The sequence below is a fragment of the Amia ocellicauda genome, chromosome 6 (assembly GCF_036373705.1).
Source record: "Amia ocellicauda isolate fAmiCal2 chromosome 6, fAmiCal2.hap1, whole genome shotgun sequence".
Lineage (NCBI taxonomy): Eukaryota > Metazoa > Chordata > Actinopteri > Amiiformes > Amiidae > Amia > Amia ocellicauda.
Window position 1 is genome coordinate 48420246 of NC_089855.1, and position 12923 is coordinate 48433168.

At 43.2% G+C, this 12923-nt stretch overlaps 1 protein-coding gene across 3 annotated transcripts in view; it reads right to left on the minus strand.

Annotated features, from left to right (window-relative positions):
- Window positions 1–10266: 10266 nt before the first annotated feature.
- The window catches only part of LOC136751649 (GTPase IMAP family member 8), a 39940-nt gene continuing 37283 nt past the window's right edge, over window positions 10267–12923 (minus strand). For all 3 annotated transcript variants that reach the window (XM_066707430.1, XM_066707429.1, XM_066707431.1), the window contains one exon: window positions 10267–12567. In XM_066707430.1, the coding sequence (XP_066563527.1) occupies window positions 11636–12567 (932 nt within the window). In that variant the 3' untranslated portion in view covers window positions 10267–11635. The remainder of the gene's footprint in view (window positions 12568–12923) is intronic.

A 12923-nucleotide genomic window follows, 5' to 3' on the forward strand; every position in this document is an offset into this window, starting at 1 on the left:
GCAAACCGCACTTTTAAATTAAGTGAACTAACAAATAATTTAAAGTGCAAAATAATAGTCAGCAAATTGACAAATAAAAAAGAGGACTCTAGTCTCCACACTTTAAAGTAACTTTCAAATGGAGAGTGTACTTACAACTCCTGAGAAAACATTTTATCATTTGTGTTTGATAATGTTTCCCTTCCAAATAAAATATGGATAGGCAGATAGATAGTAATACTAGCATGTCCACATTGTTCTGTTTGTTTTGTTTCAGCTGGCTGCATCTGGACATCTGGGACTTTGATATCATCTTAAATTGTAAGGACATTCCTACATTGTCTTTATTTTAGTCTTGGTTCAATTTTAATACTTACCTTTGCATCCCAACTACGTAATTTCAGGTTTACTGTCCCCAGACACTTGTGTTGTGTACTGCAGGTACAGGAGCCGATTTAAATTATTATTTTCACTAGTGAATAAACATTTTCATATTATAACATAGGGCCTGTATATGGTATAGAAACAATGCAGCACATATATTCTGGTTGTATTGGTAAATATATCGAGCAATTTATATGAATAAATAACTTTTGGAGGAAAGCACATTTTGTTGTTGTTTTGTTTTGCCGTGTCGTTCTGCCGAGCTTCTAGACAGCTGCGCTCCTGGCAAAACTCATGATCTCTCTTGAATGGTTATTTGTAAACTTCTGTTCTTTGTTTCTTGTGATGTATAGGTTTCATATGATCATTATATTTGTTGATGTAAACTTAAGTAATTTGCTGCTCTGTAGCAAGCACTGAGGTTTTTGTGAGACGCTGTAGTCCTGACGCTCACTGTGAGGTTACTATTCTGAGGGTAAATAAAGGAGAAAGCTTCATAATCTTTGACTTCAGTTTGCAAACATGCGAAAGTCGATCTGATAAATGTTCAAACAAATTGGACGTATTGCCTACTTTTACCTGAATTTCTTTTAGACATTGTCTGCGTTTTGGCTTAAATAATCCCAAATCAAAGTGGTAGCATGGCTTTTTCATTTTACAAGTTGAGCAACATTTTGGTCGTTCAGACGGCATGCGCGATGGCATGATTGTCCACCGGTACCATCTTTCACAGTGGAACCGGTACTCCTGTAAGTCCACTGTATCAGAACCGCTACATTTAGGTACCGCGGTGCACCTAGGTACGCTGTACTACCACCCAACACTGGGGCTCTGAACTGCAGTGACAGAGTGAGAGTGTATAGAAAGAGCCAAGAAGAGTACATATCAGAGATGAAAATCAAGGCAGACAGACAGACATGAAAACAAGAGAAAGAACCAGGAGAAATAGAAAAGTACCACACAATAGAATACACTGAATCACTGACCCCCCCCCCCCCACACACACACACACACAAAAATGACTCCAGACACTGTAGCTCATCCAGCTTTTTAATGACAGGGGCTCTGAACAGGGGCCTCAGACACAGCAGGGTAGGAGCCAATATATACACAATTCAACACTATACAACTATATACTATATGTGTCTGTGTGTGTGTGTGTGTGGTATAGTGTTGGTCAGTGTCCCAGTGATACTGTTGGGTGTGTGTGTTATTGCATGTGTGTATGTGCTGTTGGCTGTGTGTGTTTGTCAGTGTCAGAGTGACACTTTTGTGTGTGTGTGTGTGTGTCAGTGTCCCAGTGACACTGTTGGTGTGTGTGTGTGTGTGTCAGTGTCACTGTGTAAAGAGTACAGTATAGTACAGTGAGTGTAGAGTACAGTGCAGTACAGTGAGTGTAGAGTACAGTGTGTAACAGTGTGTATCGAGTACAGTGTAGTACAGTGAGTGTAGAGTAAGTGAGTGTAGAGTACACTGTAGTACAGTGAGTGTAGAGTACAGTGAGTGTAAAGTACAGTGTGTATCGAGTACAGTGCAGTACAGTGAGTGTAGAGTACAGTGTGTAACAGTGTGTATCGAGTACAGTGTAGTACAGTGAGTGTAGAGTAAGTGAGTGTAGAGTACACTGTAGTACAGTGAGTGTAAAGAGTACAGTGAGTGTAAAGTACAGTGTGTATCGAGTACAGTGCAGTACAGTGAGTGTAGAGTACAGTGCAGTACAGTGAGTGTAGAGTACAGTGTGTAACAAATACAGCGTGTATACAGTAGGGTGCGTAACAGTACAGTGTGTATCTGGGCACAGGGACTCACAGCAGCGGGCCAGCCAGCTCAGGTAGGTGTAGTCATTCTTGATCTTCTCACTCTGGATCAACAAGAACACCTGAACACACAGTCACCACACTGAGCACACAGTCAACACACTGCGCACACAGTCAACACACTGCGCACACAGTCAACACACTGAACACACAGTCACCACACTGAGCACACAGTCAACACACAGAGCACACTGCACACACAGTCAACACACTGAACACACAGTCACCACACTGAGCACACAGTCAACACACTGCGCACACTGCGCACACAGTCAACACACTGAGCACACTGCACACACAGTCAACACACTGAACACACAGTCACCACACTGAGCACACTGAACACACTGAGCACAGTCAACACACTGAGCACGCTGAGCACACAGTCAACACACTGAGCACACTGAACACACTGAGCACACAGTCAACACACTGAGCACACTGTGCACACAGTCAACATACTGAGCACACAGTCAACACACTGAGTACACTGCGCACACAGTCAACATACTGAGCACACAGAGCACACTGAGCACACAGTCAACACACTGAGCACACTGTGCACACTGCACACACAGTCAACACACTGAGCACACAGTCACCACACTGAGCACACTGCACACACAGTCAACACACTGAACACACAGTCACCACACTGAGCACACAGTCAACACACTGAGCACACTGCACACACAGTCAACACACTGAACACACAGTCACCACACTGAGCACACTGAACACACAGTCAACACACTGAGCACACTGAGCACACAGTCAACACACTGAGCACACTGAACACACTGAGCACACAGTCAACACACTGAGCACACAGTCAACATACTGAGCACACAGTCAACACACTGAGCACACTGTGCACACTGCGCACACAGTCAACACACTGAGCAAACAGTCAACACACTGAGCACACAGTCAACACTCTGAGCACACAGTCAACACTGAGCACATTGAACACACAGTCAACACACTGAGCATACAGTCAGAGAAATACATCTTTGCACCATCAATATTATAATTATTGTTATTATTATACCTCCATAGCCTCTGTGTATTTGCCCACAGCAGCCTTGGACTGCGCATAGTTGAAGTTGAAGGTGTCGTCATTGTAGAAATAACTCTGGAGGGAGAGACAGAAATACACCCTATATAATCAAGATTGAAAATACAAAAGAAAGACCAACATTGACAAAGTACAGACTCAGTGACCACAGCCTGGCCATCGAAACTGGCCGACACAGCAAGTCGTGGGCAGCCAGAGAGGCGCGGCTGTGCCTCCACTGTCGGGGGAAGTAGAAACAGAGATGCACTTCCTGCTGTCCTGCTCCAAATACACACACACACAGCAGATATACACGCCTGAATTTAAAAACCTAATTCCAGAATTTAACCTCCTGTCTGACCACAATAAAATACGACTGGGAGAGGAGGAGTGGACCGCCAGGCTGCCAGCACAATATGTATCTGCTGGTGTGTGACACCCTGCCTGCCACAGTCTGAGGGACAGTGTGTGACACCCTGCCTGCCTTCAGTACACTGTCATTGTCGAGGGGGCGCTCTGCACAGCGCTGCACCAGGCACTGGTTATCACCTCCTTATTACCACTGTGGTTCTGTTACTCCTGCTGGACTTACTAGTCTTGACACAGATGTATATGTTTAATTTAAATAGATTTTCACTGTGCATACCCGTTCGTGACTTTTCCTAAATATATGGAAAAGTTCATAAATAAAACTTCAGCATTTTATACAATCGTTTGCATTTCATTCGCATTTCAGCTGCAAAATGCAAAAATAAATAAGTTATAAACACGGTTACCAGAATTGCCAAAATCAGGTTATATTGACCGGTCATTTAAATACATAATAACTCAAATATAACGCATAATCCTGCCTGCCCTTTACAAGACGGTCAGTCTGGCGCTCCAGTGGTGATCTCTACCTGTCTACAGTCTTTCATGTGCTTGAAAAACACACGCATTGTACAGCATTACTTCCAATCTCTCTTTGAATCCACTATCAACAACCCCTGCAAACTCTTCTCCACCTTCTCCTCCCTCCTTGCCCCCCCTCCCCCTCCTCCTCCCTCATCTCTCACTGCTGATGATTTCGCCTCCTTCTTCTCCTCCAAAATTGCAGACATCCACAGGCTCTTCAACAGTCCCCCCTCCTCTCCCATCACACCCAAACCTCCCACCGATCAAGCTTCCTTTTCTTCATTCTCACTTCTCTCAGATGCTGAAGTTTCTGCTCTCCTCCTACATCACAAACCCTCAATGTGTGCCCTGGACCCTCTCCCTTCTCGCCTCTTCTAAGCAACCGCTCCTGATCTTCTCCCCTTCATCTCCTCCCTCCTCAACTCCTCACTCCTCTCTGGCTGTTTCCCCTCTGCATTTAAACAAGCTGCCATCATCCCACTCCTCAAGAAACCAACCCTTGATGCCACCTCTCCTCAGAACTACCACGCTGTCTCCCTGCTCCCCTTCCACTCAAAGAAACGCAAGCAGAAGGTCCACCGTCAGCTCTCGGACTTTCTGTCCCAACACTCACTCCTAGATCCTTTGCAATCTGGCTCCCGCACAGCTCACTCCACTGAGACGGCTCTCCTGGCTGTCACTGACTCCCTCAGCTGTGCTCGGGCGGCCTCCCTCTCCTCAGTCCTCATCCTCCTTGACCTCTCCGCAGCATTTGACACCGTCGATCACTCTATCCTCCTCTCCTGTCTCGCTGACCTTGGAATCTCTGGGACTGCTCTCACCTGGTTCTCCTACCTCAGTGACCGGACCTACGAAGTGACATGGCGAGGCTCCTCATCCACCCCTTAACCTCTCCTCACAGGCGTTCCCCAAGGCTTCGTCCTGGGCCCGCTCCTGTTCTCTCTCTACACTCACTCCCTGGGCCCCCTCATCACTTCCCATGGTTTCTCCGACCACTTCTACGCTGATGATACCCAGATCTTCCTGTCTTTTCCCTCTTCTGACCCTCTCATCCCCTCACGCATCTCTTCCTGCTTGTCTGCCATTTCCACCTGGATGCACTCACACCACCTCAAGCTCAACCTCTCCAAATCGGATCTTCTGTTTTTCCCCCACTCTTCCTCACCTTCTGCTGACCTCCCCATCCCGATCCCCTTGGAATCCACCACACTCTCTCCTTCTTCTTCTGCTAAAAATCTAGGAGTCACCCTCGATCCTGCGCTCTCCTACACCCAGCATATCACCACGCTGACACGCACCTGCAGATTCTTCCTGAGCAACATACGCCGGATCCGTCCCTTCCTCACCGACTACTCGACTCAGTTGCTCGTCCAGTCACTGGTCCTCTCCCGCCTGGATACTGCAACTCCCTCCTGGCCGGCGTGCCTGCATCCACTACCCGCCACTCCAGCTCATCCAGAACTCTGCGGCTCGTCTGGTATTCTCTCTGCCCCGATTCGCACACGCTAATCCACTCCGCTCCCTCCACTGGCTCCCGATAGCGGCACACATCCAGTTCAAGACTTTGAACCTCACCTACCGCTGTCTCGACCACACTGCACCAAGCTACCTTCAGTCACTCGTCTCTCCATACATCCCCTCCAGACCACTGCGCTCCTCCAGTGCCAGAAGACTAACTCTGCCTCCTCTCCACTCTCCTTCCTCCAGAGCTGCTCCTTCTCATCCCTGAACCCTAAATGGTGGAACGACCTGCCCACCGAAGTCAAAACTGCAGAGTCCTTGACCTCATTCCGGCGCTTACTCAAGACGCATCTCTTCCGACAGCACTTGTAATATTAGTCCTCTATCCCTGCTAGATTGCACTTCAGCTTATTATGCTCCTCTTGTCCTTGATTGTTTTCCTCTTTGCTCCCTTTCCCGTAGCCCTCGTCTGTAACCCTACATCTTGACAGCACTTAGCTTTCACCGTCCAAGATGTAGGACCTCTCTTACTGTACTTGTGTAAATTGTAAATTGGAATTTGTAAAATGTATTTTGAATTGCTATGTTTTAGTTAAATTGAATTTGTAATGATTGATGCCTTGTACTTAACTGTATTATTGCACTTTGTTTTGCACTTATGTTGTAAGTCTGCCAAGAAATAAAATAAATAAATAATAATAATAATAACATTACAGGTGTTTTCTTGCAGCTGTATTCACATAGTGGACATTGAGTGGACACTGAGAGATTACACCACAAATGAACATGGATCAGAGACGCAGATTGAACAGCACGTTGTGGAAATGTTGTGTATATGAACATGACTCAGCAGTGAAACAGCAGTGACACAGTGACACTGGGATTGATACATCATTCGTGGGTTTGTGCCAGTGTTGTGTAAACATTGTTTTATTTATTTATTTATTATTTATTTTGACTGCAGTGTATGCATTTGGGAAACAAAAAGTGCCTCGTAGGTCTCCCAGGGGGTGTCTCCTTTATAGCGGGCCGCCGTGATCAGCACAGAGGGGTGCATCGGCTGTGAGTAGTGCCGAGGTCTAGTCTCCCTGGGTATCGGAATTGATCGATTGGCTGGCGCAGGCATCGGATCTGGTCTCTGCTTTGAAATGACCCACAACTGTTCAGCTAAAGAAAAGGCTCGGTCTCCCGCTGGCTGCCAGCTGCTCCCCGCAGGAGGCAGCGGGTCATGGCAAGGTCGGCTGCAGTCCGGGGCGGGCTCCAGAAGGGATTATTTCCGTCTCCTTCTTCCCCACATCGTGACATTCTGCGAAGTGACGATGGAGGCGTTCCCTTAGCTCATCCTTGACGCTGCTTGCCTTTGCTTCACTGAGTCAGCCATCTCACTAGAGGTGCTCTATACTCCCCACTTCTAACACCAGTGTAACACTTTCAGGGGTTTTCAGGTCCCAGTGAGATGGGGGATGGAACCCCAGTCTCCTGCACCACAGTACAACGATCTTACCGCATCCCTAACAGGCCCAGGCCTCTTAGCGAGGCTCGAGATCACTACATTATTAATACTTGCAAGCCATCTTGAGGTAAATCAACAAACTGACCTATAATAATAATTATTACTAGTATTAATAATTGTGATACACCTATGCGCAAGACATTTATGTATTGATATTATTATTATTTCTTAGCAGACGCCCTTGTCCATACAATATATTAAATTTAATTTGATTAATCGTGTTGCACTTAGCTTTACTTTCCAGGATGTATGTCCGCACTTACTGTACTCAACTGTATAAATTGGAAGTGTAAATGTATTATATCTTGAATTGCTTTGTTTAATGTAAATTTGAATTTGTAATGATTGATGCCTTGTACTTAAATGTATTCTTGCACTTTGTATTGCACTTATGTTGTAAATCACCCTGGATTAGGGCGTCTGCCAAGAAATACAAAAAAATAAATAAAAAGGGAAAAGGACATCTTCAGTGCCCAGCCAATGGGATCATTACTGACTGAGGTAATCAGTCCTGACCAGAACAAAAACCTACAACCCCAATCGAGAAAGAGCACTGAATCCTGATGATGGCCGGGGTCGGCCTCACCCTTCTGATCACCGCCCTGACGGCTCTACTGGAGCGATCCAGCTCGATTGAATGCCAACAACTCAACCACTGTCCCACGGCGGGACACAAATAACAGCCGTTCCACCTCCCTGACGAGAGAGAACACCGATCTCCAACTGTCCTATCAGTTTACTAAAAGACTTGAATATGTCATGATCCCTGTCCCTCTCACAGTTGAAGATGTCTGATAAAACAGCGGACTCTGTTGATAACGTAACAGCTGAAATGGTTGCCATATGCACTAAGTTCTTTTAAAAGATTTCTATCTGATAGCAAGTGGAGGGTGTGTGTGCTCATTGGTAAAGAATGTTGTACCTATATACCTGACAACTCTGAACAGATTCATGAGCTTACAGATCACATTCGTAGAGAAGTAACTAAGTAACTAAAATTCACCAGACCCCGGAGCGGTCTCTGTGGAGCTGGATAAGTGGCTCCCTAGGAAACCTTGGTGCTCTTATAGACTGCTTTTATTCTTGGAATATTCATTTTTCTCTGTTTGTTTTGTGTTGATCAAGTGTTGCTATACCCTGCATAATTATCATTTTGCTCTTATTGTGCCTTGTTCCCTGTATATGTGCGCGTTTACAAGAATGTTTGGCTCGCTCGGTGTCTTCATCCATGGACGCTCTGAACTCTAAGCGCTTCAATGCCCACCGGGCTCAACTGATGAAACAACGACAAAATTACACATAATGAACACTGGAAATCGACTTGGTCTTGCTGACCAATTGATGAGCGCCGATGGACCACAATGAAAGAACAATCACCAGAGACATTAACAAATTTTGGGATACCCTGAAGGACAATACTACTTCAAGAAGTCGTTTCTTCAAATTACCTACTGGGACCATGGAATGAGAACTGTCCTCTCAACTCTATCTTGGAAATGTCAAACCACAATCTGCCTATATTTATATTATGTTTTGAGGAACAGCTCAGAGCTGACAACATAAACAATATACATGCTGCTCTTCAGACAAACCAGAAATAAGATAAGAGTCCCACGTCATCTAGTACTAGGCAAACCGTGCAGATATGTCAACCGAAACTGTTGAGTGTGTCAGGGGTTATAATACTGGACACATTCCATTCTAGCAACTAGATCTGTATATATGTCCTGCCCCAGAACTCTGACTTCTGACATGGATAAAACTGTGTGCTGTGGCAGAAATAAGACAAACGATCAACACAATGCCAGGTGACTTTTTTCTTCCCGAGCTCGTCTCCTGCGGAGGATCCACCATCCTGCACTGATGGCGCTGGGTTATCCTAGTCCAGGGAACCTGACGGGTTTACTTCTGGTGAAGTGGTTGTACCTTAACAATTAAAAATAAATAAATAAATAAAATAAAATAATAATAAATAATGTTAATGCTTCAAACTGTTGTCGTCTCCGGGATTTTAATTAAACCCAGTCAAATATAGACTTTTCCTAGCTGATGTGCTGTGCTGTGAATGACTCGTTCTTTCCGGTTCAAGTCTATCTAACCCGTCCTGATTTGGGCTGCATAGGTTCGAGTCATTGAATCAGTGAACGAAATGAACAAATGAACGAAATGAATCGATTCACCAAACTGAACTGAATCAAATGAATCAAGTCACCAAATAGAATCAAACCGCCCATGACTACGCAATGAATTGTGACAGCACTAACCGTACAACACGTGACAGCTTTGATACAGCTGTAAGGGTTATGATTGGATCGTTTACAAAAGCACAAACTTCTTCACGGATCTAGCATCTTTTCCTCTCAAAGTGCACCAGATTGATGCATTTAACTGTTAACATTTTCAAAATTTCTCCCGGGGGGGCATGCCCCCGGACCCCACTAGAGGATGTGGGTTCCCCCCACCACAGTTTCACAAAATCCTGTGGGGAAACACTTTGCACTTTGTATGTATAATGCACACTGCATTATACATTTGATGTTGGTATGATACAGTGTTTTTGCTACTGAGACAAGTACAACACAAATCAGTTGAATGAAAGTAGGAAAGACTGTGTTCTCTAGTAGTCAGAGTGTTTGACTCATTTTTCAGCAAACAGATGTAAAGAGTGAGAATCTTATGTATTCAAAGTATGTCAGACAAATCAAATGATCTCTTCTTTGTTTTAAGATTCAAGATGGATATATGTAAGTTTTTCAAAATGCTGAGATTGCACTAAATGCTATATTTGAGGGTCTAATTTTCTAAATGTTTGGGGGGTGGAATCATTACTCTTTCACTTCAGTCAATGTTGTATGGCAAGCCAAATTATCATTTAGAGATATCTCTAAATGCATTTCAAGATATCTTCAAATATTTAAAGATATCTCTAAATCATTTAAAGATATCTTCAAATGATTTAGAGATATCTTCAAATGACTTCCTGTGGGTCCATGACAATTCATCATCCCCATATGTTCTCCACTTTTGTAAGCATTTGTAAGCATGAGTGCATTCACTTATTGTAGAGCCATAGAACACACATATGTGTATATATAGTATTATTATTATTATTATTATTATTTATTATATTATATTTATATAAATACACACACACACACAACTATTTTGTATCATTTATTATAATGTATATTTTTAATCAATACATTAATTTGAGACAAAAACCCCAATAATACAATTTTATACAATTAGTCACGACAGCTGGCAGTGACCACTGCAGGTGACATAAAATACATTGTACATCAGGTGGTGCAGTGGTTAGGGAACAGCACAGTGAACCTAGTGATCTGGGTTTGATTCCCAATCAGTACATGTTATTTTCTTATGTGTACATTATTATTATTTTGGAGTTAAATGGTATCAGAGTACAACGAACAATTAGAAGGCTTTTGAAAATACAGTGCTTCTATGGAGGGTCAGTTCTTTTGACAAATGTAATGTATTCATGTGCATATGTGGATGCCTTATTATTATTATTATTATTACTGATTTCTTACATTAAGTTTGGCTGAATTCGAATAATGATCCACTCTAACTGGATATTAATGAGTGAATTTGCCTTTCTGTCTGATTTGCTACTAGATTATGTTCCCTGAACTGTTATTGAAACGCAATTCTAATTAGGAGAATTTAAAATTCGTATTAATCGCCTTCTAATTGTTATTGTTGCAAACCCTAATCTGGTCTTCCTGTTTTTGGGGCTTACCAATGGTTCCATCTTGTGGTAAGCCCTCTGTATTTACTGGTGAAGTCTTCTCTTGATTGTTGACTGACAAAGATACGTCTATCTCCTGGAGGGTGTTCTTCATCTGGCCAACTGTTGTTAAGGGGTTTTTCTTCACCAGGGAAAGAATTCTTCTGTCATCCACCACAGTTGTTGTCCGTGGTCTTCCGGGCATTTTGATATTCCTGAGCTCACCAGCGCGTTCTTTCTTTTTAAGGATGTACCAAATAGTTGATTTGGTCACACCTAATGTTTTTGCGATCTCTCTGATGCCCCAAGAACAAGCAGGCACTAAAGACAGCTGCAGTGCAGGCCTGGCAGAGCATCACCAGGGAAGAAACACAGCATCTGGTGATGTCTATGGGTTCAGACTTCAGGCAGTCATTGACTGCAAAGGATTTGCAACCAAGTATTGAAACTCACAATTAAATTAATGATTATGTTTGTTTTTCCTAATACTTTTGAGCCCCTAAAATTGGGGGACCACATATACAAATGGGTGTAATTTGTACACCGTTCACCCAATTTGAATGCAACTACCCTCAAATTAAAATGTAAGTCTACACTTAAGCAGATCTTGATTGTTTCCTTTCAAATCCACTGTGGTGACATACAGAGCCAAAATGATGACCATTGTGTCACTGTCCAAATATTTATGGACCTAACTGTACTTAGATTACCGATTTTATTATTTATTATTTTATGGCTGTGCTCTTAGCAGATTGGCAGTACTTGCATTTGTATTTTTTTTAACAAGCAAGATGAATATCATTTTCTGCATCGTCAGCTGCCCCTGATCCCTCTGCTGATGCTGCTCTTGTACTTTCAAAGAGCGGAACTGCTTCCCCTCCCAGCATTGAGCGAACAGTACTTCTCCGGTCCATTCTTTCATAACGGTGTCTCCTACTGATATGTAATTTAATTGCTAGGTTTCTTGCTGCTCTGCGTAGCCACTGTCTAAATCGTCTTGCCAATCTCTGCAATATGTTTCCTGAAGGTCTTTGACTTGTGTTTTCATTCATGAAAAGTTCAGCCTCACTTACAATCCTCTCCTGCTCTTCTGCAATGCCTGATTCTGCCTCCTGGAACATTTCATTAGAGTAAAAGTCTCCATTGCTCCTAAGCATGCTCTCTATCTTTTCTAGTAGCTCTCTGACCTGAGGATGGCTGCAAAGGTTGTTGTTAAAAAGGTGATATCTCTTCCCACACTTCTCTACAAGCTCTTTTAGATGGTCATTTTTCTCAACAAACTCCTCAATAGTCTGGTTTCCCAGCTCGTCACCTCTGGTGAAAAGAACCAGACTGAACCTCAGAGCCTGTGCACCAAACATCTCCAGGAACTGCTCGACTGCTTTAATTTCTTCATTTGTCTGTCGTCCAAGCTGTTTGACCAGCAGGAATGTATGTGGTCCAGGGGCAGACAGAACAATACATCTAAAAATCTCCTGCTTTAAACTGTCGTCTGAAAGCTCTGTGTCAAAAAACCCTGGTGTGTCAACCACAGTGACCTCTCTACCTTCAATTATTTTCCTTCTACTTGCACACTCCTGTGTAAGTGAATTAGGAGACATTGAATATTCAAACACATCTTCATTCAGGATAGTGTTCCCTGTTCGACTTTTTCCACTTCCGGTTTTTCCAAGCAGCACAATCCTGATCTTTCTTAAGGTGTCGGATGATTCTGTGAACAACATTATTATTATTTGCCTGCAGATAATTGCATACTCCATTTATTGTATAGCAAACAACACTGTTTCTAAATGGAAACATGCATATCATTTTAATGCATTATTTGTGCATAAAGTTGTGTGGTCCCATTCAATTTCACAATGCATTTTACACCTGATAATTGCATAGTGCTCTCCACTTCAGTAAAGTTCAGACTTCAAAGACATTTTACATTCTTGGCAGAAGAAGAACAAGCAATCAATAGATAGGTAACCAGCTATGCACTATATTTTCATTAACCTTAGAGTAGTTTGAACTATTTTAATTGACTCATTATTAACCTCTACTTTTTTCTAGGATGATGTGAAC